The sequence below is a fragment of the Desmodus rotundus genome, chromosome 13, assembly GCF_022682495.2.
Source record: "Desmodus rotundus isolate HL8 chromosome 13, HLdesRot8A.1, whole genome shotgun sequence".
Classification (NCBI taxonomy): Eukaryota; Metazoa; Chordata; class Mammalia; order Chiroptera; family Phyllostomidae; genus Desmodus; species Desmodus rotundus.
This window is the reverse complement of record NC_071399.1, coordinates 93,503,734-93,526,218: the sequence shown is the minus strand read 5'-3', so window position 1 is coordinate 93,526,218 and position 22,485 is coordinate 93,503,734. Positions and strand designations below refer to the sequence as shown.

The 22,485-nt window shown below is 42.7% G+C and overlaps 1 protein-coding gene across 8 annotated transcripts in view; it reads left to right on the top strand.

Moving 5' to 3' along the window:
- Nucleotides 1–22,187, top strand: part of POSTN (periostin) — a 31,588-nt gene extending 9,401 nt beyond the window's left edge. The window contains exons 7-23 of one of the 8 annotated variants that reach the window (XM_024566795.4): nucleotides 44–185; nucleotides 1,274–1,486; nucleotides 2,030–2,164; nucleotides 3,289–3,437; nucleotides 6,100–6,236; nucleotides 6,810–6,940; nucleotides 7,276–7,406; nucleotides 7,513–7,615; nucleotides 7,723–7,790; nucleotides 8,486–8,531; nucleotides 11,416–11,496; nucleotides 13,694–13,783; nucleotides 14,421–14,510; nucleotides 15,142–15,219; nucleotides 16,043–16,126; nucleotides 20,382–20,423; nucleotides 21,413–22,187. In XM_024566795.4, coding sequence (XP_024422563.2) covers nucleotides 44–185; nucleotides 1,274–1,486; nucleotides 2,030–2,164; nucleotides 3,289–3,437; nucleotides 6,100–6,236; nucleotides 6,810–6,940; nucleotides 7,276–7,406; nucleotides 7,513–7,615; nucleotides 7,723–7,790; nucleotides 8,486–8,531; nucleotides 11,416–11,496; nucleotides 13,694–13,783; nucleotides 14,421–14,510; nucleotides 15,142–15,219; nucleotides 16,043–16,126; nucleotides 20,382–20,423; nucleotides 21,413–21,450 — 1,758 coding nt within the window. In that variant the 3' untranslated portion in view covers nucleotides 21,451–22,187. The remainder of the gene's footprint in view (nucleotides 1–43; nucleotides 186–1,273; nucleotides 1,487–2,029; nucleotides 2,165–3,288; nucleotides 3,438–6,099; nucleotides 6,237–6,809; nucleotides 6,941–7,275; nucleotides 7,407–7,512; nucleotides 7,616–7,722; nucleotides 7,791–8,485; nucleotides 8,532–11,415; nucleotides 11,497–13,693; nucleotides 13,784–14,420; nucleotides 14,511–15,141; nucleotides 15,220–16,042; nucleotides 16,127–20,381; nucleotides 20,424–21,412) is intronic. The other 7 variants (XM_024566810.4, XM_045200869.3, XM_024566804.4 and 4 more) reach the window with 7 other exon arrangements.
- Nucleotides 22,188–22,485: the final 298 nt, after the last annotated feature.

Here is a 22,485-nt window from a genome sequence, read left to right as displayed (position 1 = left end):
GGTCTGTGACGCCCCCACCTCTGAAAGCGCATCTGTGTTCCAGGCGGCCGCCATCACGTCTGACATCCTGGAAGCCCTCGGACGAGAGGGTCACTTCACCCTCTTTGCTCCCACCAATGAGGCTTTTGAGAGACTTCCACGAGGGGTCCTGGAGAGGATCATGGGGGACAAGGTGGCTTCCGAAGGTACGAGAACGGTTTCCCATGTGAGAAGCTTCCCTGAATTTCAAGAGGAAAATCATGCCCATATTATTGGTTTTCATTAGCAAAAACAAGGGCTGTTTCGAGTCGGACCATAAAAATGTTAAAACACAAAGTCCTGGAAAGAATGTGCAGAGTCATTAAATAATTTAAATATTCAAGTAATTAAAATCATAATATTCAAGAGATTACATGTTTGTACTGCTTTCAATGACATAAATAGCCACATTAAAAAGGATTAACAAGTATGAAAAGAAATATTAGATGGCCAGATTTTAATATTGTGTACATATTATGAAATGCTCTGAATTCTAAATTTACACTAAGAGATGTAATTGAGCTGGGAAGATTGCACAGTTCTCTTGGGCCGTTACTGAGATACGACATGGGGCTTCTTCCCAGCCTCCCTGCTTTCTATTAGACTGTACGTTGTGACTGTGTATTTCGCTTACTCAGCCTGTTCCAAAGCACAGTTAACCGATTCGAGAGGAGACGTTTGGAAGGTGCGGATGCAATAGAGCTGAGGCACAGATTTCCTGAAGGAATCCTCTCTCTCTGGCTGCGTCCTAGACGTTGTCTTTAGGGAGTGATTTGTCTGCTTTCAGCCCCTGACAACCCTCTACAAATCAGGTGCAGCTCTTCTGTGAGGAGTGCGAACGTGGGGCGCCGCTGGGGAGTTCTGGAACAGGCAGCTTTACAGGCTTCCTGCATGGAATAATTTTTTTTGTTTGATTTGGCCTTCGCATCAGAAATTACTTTTTATAACAGTGGGAACTTGATCTAACACATTCTTTTTTTCAGTATTACACAAATCATTTCATGCAACTGATCTACTGGGCTGAGCTTTTTCTATTGCATAAATGATGAGAAAACATTCCAAGAACTTGCACAGATTTTAAAAACCTTTGGTTGTTAAAAAAAAAAAAAAAAAAGCAAAAGCCTTTGGTGGATCCTGAGATAAGATGTGTGTATTATGTTTTTAAGGAATACTTGTTGTCGCAGTGACACGGTTTTGAAGGTCCAGGGCCATTGCCCTTGACAGGGACACGTTCTCGTTTTGCTCTGTCCCCCAGCTCTCATGAAGTACCACATCTTAAACACTCTCCAGTGCTCGGAGGCCATCACGGGAGGAGCGGTCTTTGAGACCCTGGAAGGGGACACCATTGAGATCGGGTGCAACGGCGACAGCATAACAGTGAACGGAATCAAAATGGTGAACAAAAAAGACATCGTGACCAACAACGGCGTCATCCATTTGATCGATCAGGTCCTCATTCCCGACGCGGGTGAGTGAGGGTGTCGTACTCTTCGGCTTCCTCTTGTTTATCAACTAGGGCGCCTCCAGAGTAGGGCCACAAGAGATGGGCATGCAGTGTGAGGATCGGCGCGTGGGGCACGAACGCAGAATAAACAGGGAGTGAGCTGGGCGCTCCATGGGTAACCCGTGGGACACCCCGTGTGGGGGACAGTGGTTTTCTAGGGGCTCTAATACCTGATATTCACAAGGTTCCCACAGGGCCAAAGGTTTCTTAACAACACGAGGGAAGATGTAACCAAACAGTCATCTCTGAATAACTGAAAGAGTTATGGGACTCACAAGAGTCGGGTGGAGAGGTGAGCAGTAGAGAATCACCGAAAACGGCACATCAGCAGGCAGAAGGACATTGTCCTCCTGAAACGCTGTGTGCTTATGAATCCCCCAAAAGGGAAACTGTGTTGGTCAGGGCAGCAAAGAGCTTCTAGAAAACAGCCAAGAATTGATGGACAAAGGTCACGATGATGATGATAACCATGACACCTTTTGGGAATTCTGATCGTTTATTTCACAGCCAAACAGGTTCTCGAGCTGGCCGGGAATCAGCAAACCACCTTCACAGACCTCGTGGCCCAGTTGGGCCTGGCATCTTCTCTGCGGCCAGACCGGGAGTACACTCTGCTGGCCCCCGTGAATAACGCGTTTTCCGGTAGGTGCTCCCGGCCCTTCCTGCTCTCCTGCCCCCAATGTGCTCACACCATTTTGCTTCACCGTGATTGTTTGCAACAAGAAATAATAGATATTTTACAAGGTGTTGAGTCATTTTTGTATTGGCTCTCCATACAATGTGTTAGCGTGACGTAACCTCTATTAAAAGGTCCTGCTTTTCAAAACATTTTATTATAACAGGTCCTCATGTACATGGTGTAAAGGTTTGTGACAAGGGATATTCATTTACTCTCTGAATAAAACCATATTACCAGCACACATAGGATCTTAAAAAAATATTTAATTTTCTTATTCAATACCCACATAATACTAGGAATGCACAGGTATATTTTGCATCTCAGAATTTGATAGTAAGATGCTAACTTATTAATCAATAAAAACAAGAGAATATTATACACTTCCATATTTTGACGGTAACTATTATTACACCTGTTTTACCTAGTAGCTGCTCTTCAGGGACAGTGTTTAGCTTAATGTAACCTGCTACGGTTTCCAGAAAAATGATTTTATAGAGACATTTAAATTGTGAGGCATAATTTAATAATCATAAAAACAAATAAATATTGCCTGCTTTACAATTTTCCAAATATCAAACTGTGACATAGAAATTATTAATACAAAATTCAAATCCCTAGAAATATCCTACTCTTTGTAATAATGATGTCCATATGTGTTAACATTTGCCCACCTTTAAGAGGTTGGGTGCTTTGATTTTCTCTTCAGTAATAAAGATAAATTTACAAATGACTCATCAGTAGTCTTTCATGTGATTAATTGACATCAAGTTCTCAGAAAAGTTCTTGGCCAGCATTAGGGTTTAACTCGTACCAATGACCACAGAAAATACGTGGCCCTCATGGACATGAAGCCTGCGGTGTGGACTATGTAGCATCTGTCGTAGTCTCTTGATGGGATGGCTCATGGAGCTTCGATGGGTGCATAAAATCCATTGCCTTGAGCATTTAATTGACTCACATATGATACGAGTGTAGGATCCATAATATCGATAATAAGAATTGACCGTTTTCATGAATTTCTCCTACAGGAGAAACTTGAATGCTTTCTAAATAAAATCATCTTTTCTTCTCAAAAACGTGTTTACAGATGACACTCTGCACATGGACCAGCGCCTTCTGAAATTAATTCTGCAGAATCACATATTGAAAGTGAAAGTTGGCCTTAACGAGCTTTACAACGGACAGAAGCTTGAGACCCTCGGAGGCAAACAGCTCAGAGTCTTCGTGTATCGAACAGTAAGTGAACTAGTAGGACGTAAAATATCTCCACTGGCCTAAATGTCAAATGGCACTTGTCAAAGAATATTGTTACAACAAAGGTTTCCCACAATTTTTTTATGAAGTGTTAATAATTAATACGCATCATGAGATCAGGAAGCTGAGTAACATGTGTGAAGGCAGAAAATTACACAAAATTGCTATGTGTTAATAATTCAGAAAATCTGCATTTGTTTCATTATATATAACTTTGTTATAAAGCATGAATCATTTCAGTTCCAGAAATCACCAAAACTTCTCTACAATAAGCTGCTTCTTATCTGTAATGTAGGTACCGGTGGTATACAAATCAGTTTCAGGCATGCAACACCGTGGTTTGACGTTTCTACCCCTTACCGTGTGGTCCGCACACCAAGGGCAGGAACCGTCCCTCACTGGGCAAACTGCTCACCGAGTTACTGACCGTATTCCCCTTCACGGTTTTCACCCATCCTCCCACCCCGTCCCTTCTGGGAACCACCAGTGTTATCCTTATTTCTATGAGTCGTTTTTGTTTGCTCTGTATTCCACATATAAGTGAAATCCTGTGGTGTTTGTCTTTCTCTGTCTGACATACGTCACTTAGCACAACACCCTCTAGGTCCATCCATGTTGTCACAAATGATAAAATTTCATCATCCCTTTTTATGGCTAATATTCCACTGCAAAAAACAGTCAACATCTCTTTTTACCGATTCACCTACTGATGGACACCCAGGTTGCTTCAATATCTTGGCTGTTATAACTAATGTTGCAATTAACATAGGGATGTGTATATCTTTTCGAATTCGTGTCTTTGTTGTCTTCATATCGATGAGTAAATGCCTAGAAGTAGAATCACTGGGTCGTATGGCAGTCCCATTTTTAATTTCGTGAGGGAGCTCCGTACTGGTTTCCTCAGGGGCTGCAGCCATCTGCACTCCCGCCAACAGTGCACGAGGGCTCCCTTTTCTCTGCACCTTCACCAGCACTTGTTGTTTGTTGACCTTCCTTTTGGTTACTGTATGTATGCGATTTATTTGTTTTCTAAACTAAATTTAGTGGGGAGACATTGGGGAATAAGATCACAGGGGTTGCAAGCGTACACTTCTACGACGCATGATCTGTACCTTGCCCTGTGTGCCCCCCACCCAAAGTTGAGTCTTCTTCTGTCGTCATATGTTTGCCCCCCTTCCCCCGTTACTACCCTCTCACCCCCTTTCCTCTGGTAACCACCACACGGCCGTCTGTGTCTACGAGTTTTGTTTGTCTGTTTTTCTTGTTTGCTCATTTGTTGCTTTCAGTTTTATATCCCACATATGAGTGGAATCCTATGGTTCTTAACGGTATCTGTCTGACTTACTTCGTGTCGCGTGATATTCTCAAGGCCCATCCGTGTTGTCGCAAGTGGCAGTGTTGCATCTTCTCTATGGCTGAGCAGTATTCTGTTGCAGCTACGTATCACTTCTTCCCTACCCAACCGTCTAATGAGGACACGTCGGTGGTCTCCATGCCCCGGCCACCGTGAATAATGCTGCAGTGAGCACAGGGGTGCACGTATCTTTGTGAATAAATGTTTTCGAAATTTGGGGGTAGAGACCCAGAAGAGGGGTTGCTGGGCCGTATGATACCTCCATTCTTAAGTTTTTGAGTTCTTTGATGCCACTGGACTGGTGTGAGGCGGTGTCCCGTTGGGGTTTTGACTGGCATTTGCCTGGTGAGTAGCGATGTTGAACATCTGTCTTATGTCTGTTGGCCATTTGCACGTTGGTTTCTAGAGTTCGTTACAGTTTACAAGGTAAATTTCATAGAGACTCAAATTTGTAGGATGGTCTTTTACTGCAAGATCTCAGTTCAGCAACTAAATCTCTTTCGAATGACTTTCAGGATAAACTTTTACAATCATGTAAAGATCTCTGAACTGTGTAAAACGGTTCTAATGCACTTTATGTGAGGAAAGCATTTTAGGAAATAGTGATTATCACAATCACAGTGGGATTCGTGGTGCTGCTGGGCTTCGGTCCAGGGGTCCCGCGCAGCCCCGGCTAGAACGTCCCACAGAAGGTCCAGTGTCACCTACAACTGAATGGGATGCAGAAGCTCCTCACTCCGGTTCCATGATTCCAAGGCTCACATTTTAATGGGCAGAGAAAATGGGTTCCGCTCTAAATTATACAAATACCTTTATCTGTTTAAAAATACTGTAACTAAATCATTTCATTTCTAATTGATGGGATCCTACAGTAAAGAAAATATAGTAAATATTTCTGAAGACAAGAGAAACTGAAGTCAGGAAACTTCTGGTTAAGGAAGGTCCTGAGAGTTGACTTTCCCTAAGAGCGTTGGGGAAATGGTCGAAAGTGAGGAGGAATGGTAGAAAATGTAAAAATGGAATTCTGGGAACTTTGGTTACTCGCTCACAAAACTACCTGCCTGACACATAGGGTTACCTTGACAAGTGACAGAGAACCTGGTGGAACAGGAAGTATGACATCAGGGTGTGCAAGATCTTAAAAACATCGGAGAGAAGCCGTTTCCTCTGGCTGCAGAGGTCAGCCTTCCTCTTAGAAGGGTCGATCTAGACATTTAATTACGCTACTATTTCCACAGAGGGAATTTCAAACAAGGAAATGGAGAGTTCTGTCTTTCTTTCCTCGGCCAGGCTGTCTGCGTTGAAAACTCCTGCATGGTGAGAGGGAGCAAGCAAGGGAGGAACGGCGCCATCCACATATTCCGGGAGATCATCAAACCCGCCGAGAAGTCCCTACATGACAGGTTAAAGCAAGACAAGCGCTTTAGGTGAGCCCAGGAGTCCCCCCGCCCGCCCGGCGAGTGGGCACAGTTAGTGTCCCAAAAAGCTTTTAGTGTTCGGGACTGCTGAGAAGAGAATTTAGAATAAGAGGTCTAGCAACATGTTTTTAAAACTAAAATATGTTCTCAACGCTATTTTGCTTCCTGGTACACCATCATATAATTCAATGAGTGAAGAAAGCAATCTTATGAACGGAACTGCTCTTTACAAGTTTTTTATAATTAAGTTTTTTAAATGATAATATATACTAACAAAGGCTATTTTGTGGAATAGTAAATGAGAAAATAACATGCTTTTTATTTGCTATGCAGTGTGACCTTATCAAGTTTAGAGGACAAAAACAGAATTTAGGAAATTTAAAAAAGCATTATGAACATTTAAATTATTTCCATATGATAAAACTTTCTTAATAGATAAATGGCATTTGAAACATATGAAAATGGACAATTTTCTCATGCTCTCTGCAATACGGGGATAATTTCCGATTCCACCTATTACGGGGGAGCACACCGTAGCTGAGTCTGAATCTAGCAAAATGAGGGTGTGTCCTTTCCCTTCAGCATCTTCCTCAGCCTTCTGGAAGCTGCAGACTTGAAAGACCTTCTGTCACAGCCTGGGGACTGGACTTTATTTGTCCCAACCAACGACGCCTTCAAGGGGATGACTAATGAAGAGAAGGAAGTTCTGATCCGTGAGTACGAGTGAACCCGGCCTCTCGTGTCTTCCTCCCAGGCCCCAGAAATGCCTCCTTCTTCATGTTCTTATCTGGCCCCAGTTTCCTTTGTTTTCTCTCTGGCTCTCTGGAGGGTCACTCGTTCATGTTCTTAATTAACTGCTTGTTGTCACGCTGCTGAGCTAGGTGTTCACTTAGGTTATTTATTGATGTCGACTTGAGAGGACAGGGACATGAGAAATGATGGTGCTGAGAACGAGTTCGAGACAAATCTTTCTCTCTTCAGTCTTCGAAGCGTCCGCATGTCAAAAAGAGGGACGGTGCGTTATTAAATAAATACTTTCCCCCCCTAGGCAACAAAAATGCTCTTCAAAACATTATCCTTTACCACCTGACTCCCGGAGTGTTCATTGGAAAGGGGTTCGAACCTGGCGTTACGAACATTCTCAAGACCACGCAAGGGAGCAAAATCTACCTGAAAGGAGTGAGTGCCCGGGAGGGGATGCATGCCAGTGCTCGCTCCTCGTCCGCCCATCGCGATGCCCCTTTGCCGTGCAGCTTCTCACCGGCCTTGCCCCCTGTCGTGGCAGGTGAATGACACACTTCTGGTGAATGAACTGAAGTCGAAGGAGTCTGACATCATGACCACAAACGGCGTCATCCACGTTGTGGACAAGCTTCTCTACCCAGCAGGTTGGTGGCCCCTGAGTATGTTCGCAGACTCAGTGTCTTTCTGATAGAAACCTAGCTTCCTTTTTCACACATTCTTGCCAAGGTTTTTTTGATATTCCTCTTCACAGACACACCTATTGGGAATGATCAGCTGCTGGATATACTTAATAAACTGATCAAATACATCCAAATTAAGGTACGAAGCATTACTGGATTTATTTGTAATGTGTTGAACGTACGAGACTAGAAACGTGCACACTGATGATATGCAGACACTAGGCTGGGACTGCTCTCTGCTGGTTGTGCACCACCTGCAAAGAGATGACATAAATGCTTTCTGACTTTATTCAACAAACATCTACTAAACCTACTTGGGGCCACACAGTGTATTAAATGTTATGTGAAATTTGAAGTTGAATCAGATATGGCTCCTTTATCAAAAAAGTTTACAGTCCAGGGGGGCAGATAAGACATGGACATAAAAAAAATACAATTTATCTATCCTCAATCGTCTTTGCTACTGAATATATGAAAAAGACAAAATATTGACTTGTAAAAAGTTGTCAGGAATCACAATAGGTAAAGGCAGAGGGATATTTTGTCTCTTTATTTTTATAGGGTCAAAGGGCCAGAAAACATGTGAGATATTACTTTATAAATCTCTTCAGCTTTGGATGAACTATTCTATAAGTTTTCGGAGGAATAAATACTGTAATTTTTAGACCATCCCTCATAGTGGGAAATCGGAAGCTGATTCACAGGACGACTTCACTTCTGCTCAGTGTAACGAAAGCTTCGCTTTGTTTACTTTAGTAAGAATTAAAGTGAAGCCATGATGTTGCTACTGAACTGCTACATTTCCCGTTTCTAAGTCTAAGCTTTCATTTTCAGTTCGTTCGTGGTAGCACCTTCAAAGAAATCCCCATGACTGTCTACAGTAAGTACACAGTGAATATTTATCTGTCACATGTAAGAGGCAAATTTTTTTTAAAGCAATGTTTTGTATTTACACATGGAGACCATTGATAATCTGGTACGTAGAATTCCAAGCAATGGCAATTTCAACCACACTTGAAACAGGACTTGAGGTCAAAACGAGACCTCTTGGCCTGAGCCAGTCCTAGCTCCACCTCGGCCCTCACCCTGAAGCAAGAGCGGTAAGATACAGGACGGGCAGTAAAGTAGAACAGCGGGCCTGGCAAAGAAGCAGAAACCAGCCCGGCAGACAGAAAAGGGAAGAGATGGCTGAGAGGCACTCCCGAGCTGTCTGAGAGTTCAGACGTGTGGGCACGGAAATAACATCCCCGAAAGATTTCTCCTCACTCCAGCCTCCAGCCCTCATCCCCAAAGGCAGGGCAGGGCACAGTGGGCCAAACACCCCCAGGGTGGATGAGCTGGTGCTTAAAAAACCCTCTCCATCCGAAACTGAACCAAGGAGTGAAAAACTGGCCGGGCGGTAAATGGCAGCTCTCTAGATATGAAGGGTTTTTTCATCCCTGACTCCGCCAGATTATCAAAACCAAACCCCACTAAACAAGGCGAAAGGGTGTTTCATTCACACGGACATAACCTGTACTTCTTTTCAATGTGATGCTCTTCCCTTGTATTTGTTTCTTTCTTTCTTGTAGCTGTCAAAGCAGAAATTCTTTGCATTTGTTTTGACCCTACCGAGAGACGCTCAAACTGTTATAGTAGCTGACGCAAGACTTCAGTTCCCCCATTTATCCTGGGTCGAAATTTATTCCATTTTATATCATGAGCATCTGCCATTTGACTGAGAAACTCTTCCTTCAGATTCACACTAGAAATGGAAACGGAGCAAAGACGCTGTGAGGAGCGAAACCATATGTGTGCTGCTCCCGCTGACTCCCATTGTTAATAACAATATGTGCAAATCCAGTAGCAAGCAGCTCCGCCTTGTTTTACAGACTTGGTTGGAGTAGTTAGGGTTCAGCCTGGATGAATTTCAGTGTGGACGCACACAGCACTGTTAGGGCAAAACCCTAAGAAATCAAAGCTTCCTTATGGGCTCTGTCCACCAGAAATGTAGTGTGTCGTCTTCCTCCACCGAGGGTGTAGCTACAGCTGCCCTGCTTTGCTTTGCTTTTCCTGCTTTTCCAGGGTAAGTTCAGCACTTGCCACCTATGGCCATGCAATGTTTTCTTACACTGAGCCAGCATCTGTCCGTCCTTCCTTCCTTTCCTCGGCTGCAACTGGGTCCTCGCTCACAGACAGCATTACACTTGATGAACTGTGGCAGCCTAGCGAATGTCCCCTCCCTACTCAGGGCCCAGGAGACAGATCCGAGGTTCACGTGATGACGTCGAATGTTTCTCTAATTCCGCCCCGGGACGGGGATGCTGCATTTAGATGCGTTCTTCAAAGAGAGGTAGAGACCAGCAAGACCAACGATTTCATTTTGATGTTTCTTTATTGACTGGTCTATAACATTTCTTTAATGTCCTTGCTATATATTATTCTTGTCCCCCAAACATCATATATTTAAATTGTTTTTTATGGGGGGATTCTCTTTAGCTGCATTGTCAAACACGTAACATTTGCAGTAAAGAGGAATGAAATCACTATTGAATCCCCAGCCCGTGACCTGTCAAAACCACTTCAGTCTTCCGAAAAGCAGGATTGAAACAAAACTAACACCCAGCTAAACACCCTAAACTTCGAATTCCTGAACCTGAAGTAAACACTGAAGATACAAGTAATGAACCCATTCTGATAGTAGCAGTGGATTTGAGCTCTGCCTCTGACCTTCACGGACAGGTGTGTCTGGGGTAAGACCACCTGGGAAATGAGTCCGTGGACATGCAGGTTGGAGGTACCTTAGAGCTCTGTAACTTGAGATTTTCAGATAGAAAATCTGAAATAAGTGAACCCCGGTCACATGTCAAGCTAGAGCCCATCTTAACTCAAATGTTGACACAGCTGAACATCTCGGAAACCTGAGGTGAGTGTGGGGCAGAAGCCCGCATTGTGCTAACACGCCCTCTGACACACCCGTGCAACCTGTCGTGGTGGCACAGGCAGCTTTGGTGCAGCCTGCTCCCTACTGGAGCCATCTGTAAAGGACTCGGAAGTGACAAGGAGCCAGCAGCTCTGCTTATACGGCTCCGTTTCCCTGTGAAAGCCAAGCACAGAGTTGGCTGCTGTCTTAGGGGGGTGGGTGACATACATTCAAAATACATACCTCTAAATTTTAGAAAAAGTTGATGATGCTAAGGCTACAAATTAAAGACCAACTGTAGCTTAAATTATTAATCATATTTGTTGCATAGAGCTCATATCTGGCTGGCTGAGATTTATTTTTATTATTCAGCATACTGAACTATTTTTCATATTTTCCTCTCTAGATTACTGTTATAAAGTGCATGAAAAACATTTTGTCTTCTGATTTTTTTCTACTTGAGAAAGAATTTGACAATGCAATTTGAGATATTATGAATTGCATGACATTAATCATGTTTGTTTGTCTTCTGTTGCTATGCAGCCAATATTTTCAAGAAGTACACAGGAAGGTAAAGAGCTTTAGAGGTGCAGTTTGAAACGCTAGATTTCTAGATAGAATTCCTCACTTAGCCTTTATTTCACTGGAGCAAGTCCGAGTCACTGGACCTCAGAGAGCTCCCCACCCGGACACGAGAAGACACTCCTACATAATGCACCATGAGTGTTTCCCGTATCTGCTGCCTGAACGTGTTACTGTATAAGACACCTCAGTTCCCAGCAAAGACCAAAAAAAAGGGCAATTTTGTTCAGGTTGTTTTTTTATGTAAACATCATTTATGTTCCACTTTCTATACTTTCAGCAACTAAAATTATAACCAAAGTTGTGGAACCAAAAATTAAAGTGATTGAAGGCAGTCTTCAGCCTATTATCAAAACTGAAGGTAAAAATCAATGTTACACATGGTTCCTTTTACTGGGAAAACGCCATGTAATGGACTGATTTCTGTGAATGTATCTACATTCTCTTTGACACTAACATGCTAAGTATTTCCATACCGACGGCATGCTTATGTTATGGAAGAATACGGAATGCAGGTTACCTGGCAGAGTAGCTGGTGCAACTTCTAACACTTTCAGTACATTTGCTTGTTCTGTACCGAGGGCGCCTGGTGGCTTCCGATGAACCTGACTGGCTACTGCGGTGGCAGGGGTACCCAGCTGCTCACTCAAGAAGTCAGTCCCCAGCGTTTTTGCTGTGGTCAGTCTCCTTCAGAGAGGACGCTCTTTTTGTAGCCGTATCTCCCACCACCCACGTGGGTCTCTTGTACTGTTACAAGAAGCTCTTCCAAAGAGTGTGGGCGTTTTTCATCCAACAACTTAACAGGGCGCAGAAGCTGCGTATTGACGAAAGCTTTTCGAGCTCTGACCGCACAGGATATATTTTGAAGTCAGACAAGCAGAGACAGAGAGGGAGTAAGTAGCTGGTGCAATGAGTCCAACCTTCGAAACCGTCTCTGCAGCCCTGAACTTGTGTGTGTGAGCACATACGTGTTCTTACAGACTGGACACACACCGCGTCTAACCCAGCACATCGGGTTAACGTCTCTCCTGCTGTTCCCGACCCGCACGCCACACACGCGCTTTCCTCTCGCCCCCACTGTCTGTGTCAGCCACCCTCACCATCTGTGACTCCGCCCTCTCTTCACGTATCCTCGTCAGAGCTCAGAAGTGTTTACTTCCCCCTGTAAACGCCTTAATCTGGTGACTTGACCCACCGTCCAGCTCTCAGACGCCCCTGGCGTCTCCTTCTGGTTTCTGTTTTTGCGGATTTATTAACTTCTCACTACACCTATCAGACTGCAAGGCACCAATTTGAGATGCTTCTTATTTTTTAAAAAAATGATATTTGACCAAATTCTTGAATGAAGGATAAATCAGCTGATACTCGACTCAGCACATGCTTATTGCTCAGTTCTAGTGCCTGGGACTCTCCTGGAGGCTGGGGGTCCATAGGAACCCCCCCCCTTTTTTTTAATGAAAGACCTTGCCTTCTTAGAGCATAACTATAGAGGATATTTCTGAAATATCAGTTTAGGTTCTTTTAAAGAAATGTTAATTTGGATAATTTATTCACTCACTTCCTGTGCTTAAACTTTTTCGGCAGACTTTCCTTTTGAAATATCAACACCTTAGAAACCCGTCCTTACGTTTTCATGCTCGGCATCCCTTTGCCATGGACCAAAGAGCCTGGTGTGGAGTACTTCTTGTTTGAAAGAATGATATTTTTGTTTTCGTTATTCTAAATTGTCTTAGACTATTTAATTCTGGGTAATTGGCGGTTTCTGAGCAGGCAAATCTCTCAAAGATAAACAAAGCAGTTGCCTTCCGCTGTTGAAGGACGTTGCAGTATGAGTTAAATGTACTGAAGCGTATTTTCTTCTCCCCTGTGAAACAGTCTTGATTAACTCATGTCGTAGTCAGCTTTCTAACATTCAAAATGATTTTCTATGGGAGCGAAATCATTTTGCGAGTCAAATGCAACACGGCTAACGTTCGCATTTGAAGGGCTGTCTATTACCCAGCAAATGCTGTGCATGTGGAAGGTAAGTACTCAAATTCATCTTCCCATAAGACCAGAAATTCAGTATCTTAAACTTAGGCATAAAGCTGGGACTTTTAAATGTTCAATCTTATGCCCTTGGAATTAAAAAGTATAAGATACTGAGTAATTAAAATTAAGTTATAATTTTAATAAGGAAGGAGTAACGGACAATCTCAGAATGGTGAAGAGACCCACACGAACTATTGTTAGAGGAACTCAAATTTGTACCTGCCGTGTGATCGCAGCGTATCTTGTGTGATCATACATCACCACTGGGAACGGATGGCTGGATCTTACGTATCAATTCACATGCTAATGAAGAAGAAAGTAATTTTAGTAGAACACCCAAAGGCTGAGTCACTTTTCCCCATTAACATGCCTACTTTGAGGAAAACGGGGAATGTTTAAACCTGCATTCATAAAGCCTGAGAACGCTTTCCCGTCTGAGTAGCATCCCCGAGGAACCGAACGCCCCGTTCTGGCAAACTGAAAGGACCGCGTTAACCCGTGATTTGTCCCCCACAACCATGTCGCAGGACCCACCATAACCAAGGTGAGCCTTGGCGGGGAGCCCGAGTTCAGGCTGATTAAAGAAGGCGAAGCGGTAACAGAAGTCATCCACGGAGGTGTGTTGTGCAGGTTCCCGAGCTGGAAATGGCATTGGTTTAAATACATCCACCCCCGATGTTTTCCCTTGCCTTTGGTTTTACATGAATTGTGGGGGCACTTTTCTCCATTATGGGTTCTTATGAGCCTGTCCGATCAAACATAGTTTACCTTCAGTGGGTCTGGTTGGAACTCATTTAACCGCTAAGTCACCGGGCCCAAGAAAACTGCCGTTATTTCTGCATATGCGGTGACAACGGTGGAATATAATGATGACAACAATGTCAGCACAGGACATGTCGGACTTAGAAGAAAAAGTGGCCATTAGTGTCAGATTAACAAGGAAGCCACCATTGGGACTGTCACAGGGCTCCATTCCAGCAACGCAGGGCTCCTCCCCAGGTCTCCCGGGCTACTCAGCCCACCGCTGGTCAGGACACAGACGTGACCTGGAGCGTTAGCGCTGGCTGGCCTTGACCTTCCCCCGAGAGTCAGGACACAGTGACTAGCGTTTAGACCTCTGCTGATGGGAGTGTATTACAACTAGATCCTAAATGGTATTGTTTTGAGAGACATTTTCTCGTGAAAACGTCTAGCTGTGGCAGTTTAGCCACCGTAGGGGGTAAATTAAATACATTTTTCTTCCCCTACTTTCAGAGCCAATTATTAAAAAATACACCAAAATCATTGATGGAGTGCCCATGGAAATAACCGAAAAGGAGACGAGGGAAGAGCGGATCATTACAGGTAATCTTTAATTCCCTACGTGGACCCACCAGAATGCCTGGGCTCTAAAGATCAAACCAGGGCGGTTACCGAAGTAACTTTGTTTCTTTTCTGCCAGATATAATAGTATGCTAATCACGTAGTCTGTGCTTTTTCTCTGAGTTGGAAATTCATAGACAACTCTAGAAGCATTTGTTTTTATTATGTGTATCATACACATAGTATATCATATACTACTATGTCCTAGAATCAGAACCATTCCCTCCTTTTATTTTCGGTTAATCTTAAAGTCTGCACATCCCCACACCAACATAGAGGCAAGTTTGTATAAAACAATTCATTTCAGGAAACCTTGGTATCTAGTCCCCCACCAACAAATTAGCCTAAAATTCTGAAGACAGCTGGTCGATAAATATTCGTTGAAACGAGCAATCAGCAACTGTGGCCCATGCCACCTACTTACGCAGTACCGTTGTACTGGCGTGCGGAGTGTCCGCTCCTTTATCCGACGTCCCCGGCTGTTTTCACACCACAGCGACAAAGCCGAATAGTTGCAACACAGGCGTATGGCCTGAGAGGCTCACCGTCTGGCCCTTCACAGAGGAAGTCTGCCCACCCCTGTTTTAGACTTTTTTTTTTGTCTTTTCTTTAGGCCCTGAAATAAAATATACCAGGATCACTGCTGGTGGTGGAGAAACGGAAGAAACTCTGAAGAAATTGTTGCAAGAAGGTGAGCAACCTAAAAAACTGAGAACGTGACTTGCCCTCAGCTCTCGGTGTCAAAGTCTAAATAATCTTTGAGGCCTCGCGCATGTTTCCTACTCTCTGTCATTTCTTTGTTTAAGTTCCACAGCAACATGAGGGAAAAATCTAAGCATACGGAATGAAAGTTAAACGGAAATCATGCTGATTGTCATGTTACGCAGGGTCCAGCACAAACAGCACCCTTCTTCATTACATAGAATCTTTTACTACAAAATCAGAAGCTTGCAATTCTGTAACGTAGCACTACCGCACTCCAGCGCCCCATGTGGCATTTTAAGCGAAACGTGCAAATCGCTGTCCATCTCGTGGGAGATGTTCACGTACCCTCCAACCACACTCAACAGTGTTGCTTCTGCCAGGCTCTGTATTTGTTGTACATTGTTCAACAGCTTTATGAGAAAATGGTTTATCAAAAAACAGCGCTAGCCCTGGCCAGGGGCTCAGCTGGTTGGAGTGTCATCCTGTATGCCAGAAGGTCGCGGGTTCAATCCCTGGCCAGGGAGCAAGTGAGAAGCAGTCGATCAATGTTTCTCGGTCACATCATGTCTGTCTCTCTCTCTCTCTCTCTCCCTCCCTCTCCCTCTCCCCCACCCCCGCCCCCGCCTCCGCTCTCTCTGTCTCTGAAATCAAGAAACATATCCCCAGGTGAGGGTTTTTTAAAAAGCATCAACACGGGGCAAGAACCGGGTCCAGAGTTCATTGTTGGGCAGGTGTGCTACACATCACATCACGTCTCCTGTCTTTTTGTTACATAAACCAATTTCTGCTGTAAATGTGTATCCTCTCAGAGGTCACCAAAGTCACCAAATTCATTGAAGGGGGTGATGGCCACTTATTTGAAGATGAAGAAATCAAAAGACTGCTTCAGGGAGGTTAGTAAAAGGGAAACAACTAACCTGTTAACAGGTCGGGTGACCGAGTTCTTCAGCTTTTTAAAGACTGAGCACTAGCGATTCTTTCTGAAGTTGGCGTCCCGTGTTGTCTTAACAGATGGGTTGGTCCGATGGCGGCTTCATTAATATGTTTAAAGAAATGGTTAGTAATGTGAGCAGTCTTTAAAAAGCATGGCGCCGAGCTTGGGGGGCACTGAATATTTTTTGCTCTGATGCACGTAATTGTAAGGACATTTAAAGTACGTGAAAGGGGAAAACTTTTTAAACTGGTAGTGATTTAAACAAACCCAAATTGACATACTGTTTATATTTTTCCAAAAATGTATTCACTGCCCCCACAACAATAATAAAAGGCATGTTTATGGAATCTTTAAGCTCATAGATCTAGAAAAAAACAGTGCATTTATAATTTTCTGTTCTTGGGAATGAGTATGTGTTTCTTCTAACAGTTTGAGTGATAATCTAGACCTGGAATTGTCAATTATTTTGCATACGAAATTAATATTAAAGTATGGAATGTTCTCTGGAATGTTCTCTGTCTGTGGCATTAAAAGGACCTTCTTTTAAATGCAAAAGAGAAAAAAAAAGAATTCAAAATCTTATGCAAACTCTAAAATGGCCATTACTTAAAGAAACAGCAAATGTTATAAATACAATTTGGATAATTTTTATTTGAATAAATGAATTTCTAGTTTGTTTTATTAATGAGAGAATTATTTAAATGACATGTTCTTAGAGAAACAAGTATTTAAATTACATAGAAGAATTAAATATTCTTCTTTAATATACTATGAATTGAGATACCACCAAGTTTAGTATTTATCCAAAGTGTGGTCCAGATAGTTTTTCTACTTAAAATTTTAAAAACTGTATCATTCTGTCCAAGAAAATATAAATTATTTTCTTGGGACCATAAATTATTTTCTTGTGTAACCACTGTTTCGTTATTCCTTATTTTACACAGAGAAAACTCTTATATAGTGTTTCAACTGTTCATCAGTAGTAACCATAAATAATTTTTATTCAGCCAATGATTGAATGTCCCTCAATGGAAAGATATGTGTCTGAAATCTACAAGATTTCCTTCCGAACCGCAGGGAGGACGTGACCATCCAAAGCTCCATGGAACCAAAGCTTTCCTCCTATAAACTCTGATACAGAAGTCACTCATCCACCTCCAAGTGCTTAGTACTCTGTGAAAAAACGTGAATTTGAGGGAAGAGGTGAAGACATCATGAAGATTAAATTGAATTCTTTTTTTTTCAGTCCTTGCCACATCAAGCAGCTTTGTAGAACAAAAGTAGTGCTTTTTAGAGAATGCCTCGGTTGGTAGCTATACCTGTGCATATTGCTGTAATTTGTTTAAGCCTAAACTTCAGGTAATCGTGTTTTCTTCCCGTGGATAAACTCCCATTCACACGTCCGTGATAAACAATGAACTAAGTCCTTAAGAATCGCTTCAGCCAAGAGAAGAAGAGAAACCTGCTACAAGCTAAGAATATGATCTTCTCATCTTAGTTGCTAGATTCTCCCTGAACTTGTTTCTGTCCACTGCAGGGATTGGTTCTTCGGTTCTCAGTGTCCAGTTTCTCTGTGAATCTACAAAGCATCACATTCCACACTGCCACACCTTGAGTTTTTATCAAAACATTTCCAAGGCGTTTCTGCTTAGCAGTATGGCCAGTGTAGCCACGCGTGCCCAGACGTGGGCCGGACTGTTAGCACTGTCGCAATCCCTGCGAGGTCCTTGTACTATCCCCGAGTCATGTGCCTCCTTGCCTAGATCTCACCAGATGCTGATTTACACAGAGGTTGATGGGCATAAAAACCCCATCATGCAAGGCTGACTTTTCTTCCTTTGAGAGCACAGATAATTGATCTCTATCCCAGCTTTGGTTTTTACCTCCAAGCTTGGAGTTCTCTGTCGGACTGGCTTGTATTGCGGTACCTCCAGTGCCTTTTGATGAACCGAGTGCATCGCTCAGCCATTTAAGTCATGACTGAGGTCCTTGTGGTGCTAACGTTGTAATTTGTCCCTGAAGTGCTTCAGAGCCCTTAGCTAAAACGTGTCCTCACAAAACGCATCAAGATTTTTATTCTCATCTTAGGTAGAACTGCATTTACCAAAACTACTACCAAAGTAATTAAGCACATGGAGAAAGGAACCAGAAAAAGTCACGGAGGTTTGGACAAATCTGCCTGTGTAACTCGTAAAGATTCATGGCATTTTTAGGGAGGAGGGGGCCAGGTTGCAGATCTGACCCCCAGTCTGGGCTCCGACTCAAACTAACTTAAGTAAGCTGATTCCTTTTTGTCCTGGTTTCTTCTTCTGAAAGTTGGAGATAGTCATGTTCCCGACATCTGAAGGAGTTAATAAACGGAAAGGGTTTGGAACAAGGCTCGGCATATGGAAGCTCCCAGTCATGTTAGCTATTATCAGTATTTTGGTCAATTAACACTAACCTGATCAATACAGCAATATTTTACTCCTTATTTTAAATTTCCAAAGTCATAGTCACATAAAAATGAAAATCTTGCCAATAATTGAACTGACACACTTTGCCTGTTTCATGAAACGTGAGGTGGAGAGGGGCCGTCTGTGTGGCTGGCACGTCACCCGTGCTTTGCCTCTCTACCCACGCCCAGAAACAGCCCTCGTTCACTTTGAGGCAGCGGACAGCCCCTGGGAGGAGCTCCGATTTTGTGCGCCCGACCCACATTCTCTTCTAAAGATGTCGGTTTGCCACAGCGAACACTTAGTTTGATATTATCATAGCAAAATAGTAATCAATTAACTAATTAGTTAATTGGACTCATCAGTTGGATGCTGTCCAATGTATAAAAGAAACCCAAGTGATAAGTGCGAGTTTTGGAAAGCAATGTAAGTGCTTCTCTGATCTTGTTTGAAGGTGTACAAGCACTTAGTTGGAATCTAACAAGTCCATTATAAAAGTGGTCTTTCTTATTTAAGGTTGGATCCATCTTGACAATATTTTATAAGCTATATTTTGATACCAAATAAATCTGAAGTTCAGGGAAATATATCAACGGGAGCATATTCTGAAGTTCAGACTCTCCTGTCTCACAGGAGCCTCACCCCAGTATCCAAACTAAGGAGGTTTTTCACTGTTCTGTGTGTTGTTACAGCACTAACGTGGCATTAAATCACACACATCTTCTCTTCTGGGGAAAAAACGACATGCCGGAAATCTGCCACATAGACATAGAATTCTTAAGAAGAAATTTTAAATGTTCCTTTATTACTCGGTGTTGTATAATCAAAATTACTTTTGGTGACAGGTTTATGTCTCTCTTTTTGTGGAATATCAGAGACTTGAAAAACATATATAGTATAAGAATTTTGACTTACTTGTCTAAATTAGATGATTTATTAAAAAAACAGTCAAAATTTGGAGAAAAAATAGAGGCAAGCAGAAAAACAAAGTTGCTGTAGAAACCTCTTAGATCTCAAACGTCCAACAATGAGTGAAAACATGGCTTCAGCCTCCCAGGTGATTGTGCTGATGAATTAAAAGGAGAACAAGGGAATTTGGAAATATTTTGCAATGTTAACAACCCCAAACTGCATCCTTATAGACACTTGAAGTTTTTAAAAATGGAAGTTTTTATTATTTTTAACTAGTTAGTTTTGTCAATGGTCTTATAGGGTTGGAACGCTGTCCGGGGATGTGGTGGCACACTCCTTCCAGGTCGCCTGTTATCATGTTTCTAGAGTGATGGGGCCAGTGCTACCTCGCTGTCCCCGTGCACTGTGAGGAAAGCAGGAGCTGACTTCCAAGGCAAATCACAGAGGCAGAGGTCCGATATTACCACAAATGGGGACAGCCGGGGGTACCTCCGGGAAGACGCTTCTGCTGAACTTTACATAACATGGAGCATCCCCTCATCATAAACACAAGTTTTTACAAAAACGGTGGAAAAAACATCTAATCCTCGCTCTGTGTGAGAATGGCATGTGATCTGGGCCCCAAATGCCGCAACGAGGCAAGGTGCTTTGCAGTGAACATTCGCGGTGAGGTGTGGAAACGAGTTTCTGGTTTGTCCGTCCCCAGTGCAGGAGTCTCCCGGGTATGCAGTGCCCTACTCCAAAAGAAAATCTACACTGTTACGTGCTGTTTCTGTGAAACTTTCTACTTTTCCGCTTAACTGTGGTCTCCTGTCTGATGCTAGCCATGACTTCAAAGTTTTTCTAACTACAACTGTTCACTTTCAGACACACCTGTGAGGAAGGTACAAGCCAACAAAAGAGTCCAAGGTAAATATATTGACTATCGTGCTGTGCATGTGGGGGACGTGTGTTGAAATGTCGAGTAGAGAAGAGCGCTTGACACAGTTTATAGACCTGGTTGTCTGTCAGAGAGAGACGCTAGCCATATGGCGACAAAATATTTTGATGACAAGAAGAAAATGAATTGTTCATGTTCTGCACTACTAGTAAAATCTAAGCATAATAAATATTAAGGAAAAGGCAATTTTACTCATCTAAAGTGCCAGATGCATTAAACCCTTGAAGACTGGAGTCGAGTTAACATGAAAACACATCCTTAAATATCAGAGCCGAGCAAAAGTCAGTAGAGGAGGCGCCGAACACTGAAATGTCGCTGTTTGAGATGGGTCTGCAGTGCGAAGCCTAGACACGGTGCACATATGGGAAGCCGTTAGTATAACTACGTACAAGAGTTTGATATGATGTGTAGATTATATACATGCGCCCATCACCCGTTCACTACAATACTCTTCATAGCTATGTTTGTGTGCATTTTCTAAACTTCTAATTAGATTACCTTACATTCTGATGCATTCCAAAATCAAAGATTCCCCGTGTAGAACTTATAACAAATGACAAATTTGGAATTTCTAAAATAATTACATCCTCATAGTGTAAAGAAGTTGCGAGTCTTAGAAATGCATTATGGGCATATCTGATTGGAAACTAATCCAAAACAGACATTTAAAATTAAGTGATGAATTTTTAATAAAGAAGTTATCAGGAATTTAAATTTTCTAAAGAATCAAAATGATCACTTTAAATGATCATTTTCATATACCTTTAAACAAAGGAGAACCGAGATCTCATCATCATAAATGAAGGTACAATCACTAAGAAGGTATAATCTGAAGTCTGTTACAATAAGAAATATGCTGTTTTGTAGATGAAGTTATGCATAGAATAGCCCTATTATTAAACTCGGAAGATTCATTGCATTTACAATCTGGCGTTCGCCCTCCCTCCTTCCTCCTCAGGGTCTAGAAGACGATCGAGGGAAGGCAATTCTCAGTGAAAATCCAGACCAGGCGACACCGTTTCCACAGCCCTGCCCCCTGACCCCACAGGACGATTACAAGCGAGTGCCACCGTGACTTCAGGAAATGAACCAGCACCCCCGAAAAGCAATCACTGACCAGTGCTGAACACAAACTTAATTTTGTCTGAATGGAGAACAGCAGGGAAATTGTGGGTTAGCCTCCTGTGGGTGGGAACTGAGAGAATTAGAATACATTTCAGGCTTTTAACAGCTTGACATTAAAAGTTCTGGCCAACTTCGGGATCCATCAGAGAAAACCCCACCACCGGCCTCCTCACAATTCAGTCTCCGAGTGCTGGGATGTGTTCCCCTTCAGAAGACGGAGCCTTGAATTTATTGAGTGGGTAGAAAAAAATGCAGGCGGTCAGTCATCCATGGAACGCTAAGTTCTGGAAAAGGGTGCTCAGGTCAAAAAAACAAACACAACTTTTACATCAAAAGGTTTTGCACATTTCTAATGCAATGTGGGTTTACCGGTAAATTATGTTCTTTCTACAACTCATTTTGTACTCTTGGATGTTTGTCGTATGCTTACTGCAATGCCTATTTTTATCTCAAACACTTCCATAGACCATTTTTCAGGCATAAAGGGAATTACTCCAAATTGGGTAATTCGCAAAACTCGAGGTTTAAGTTAATAAGTGGATTGAACATGGGAACAGGACTTTATACCTCTTTTTATATCAAATACTCATTAAAGGAAGTTGAATAAATTTAGTGTTTCTTGAATTTTTAAAAAGACTGTGTTAAAAGAGAATCTTTGTATGGTAAGGCGATTACTAAACATGAACTGGGTGCCTGATGCAGCCCCGGCGCTGCGCGCAGCTGACCAGACCAACAGATGGTCAGTTACCGGCTTCAAAGGGTAGCAGAGACTACTCATCAATAACCCACAATGCACCATGGCCTCTGATTGGCACCACATAAGCACAAACACATCAACTCATTTTTCCTAAGACTGGGCTGGACATTGGGGGGCCACCAGATACTCGGAGCTGAGGCTGGAGCGAT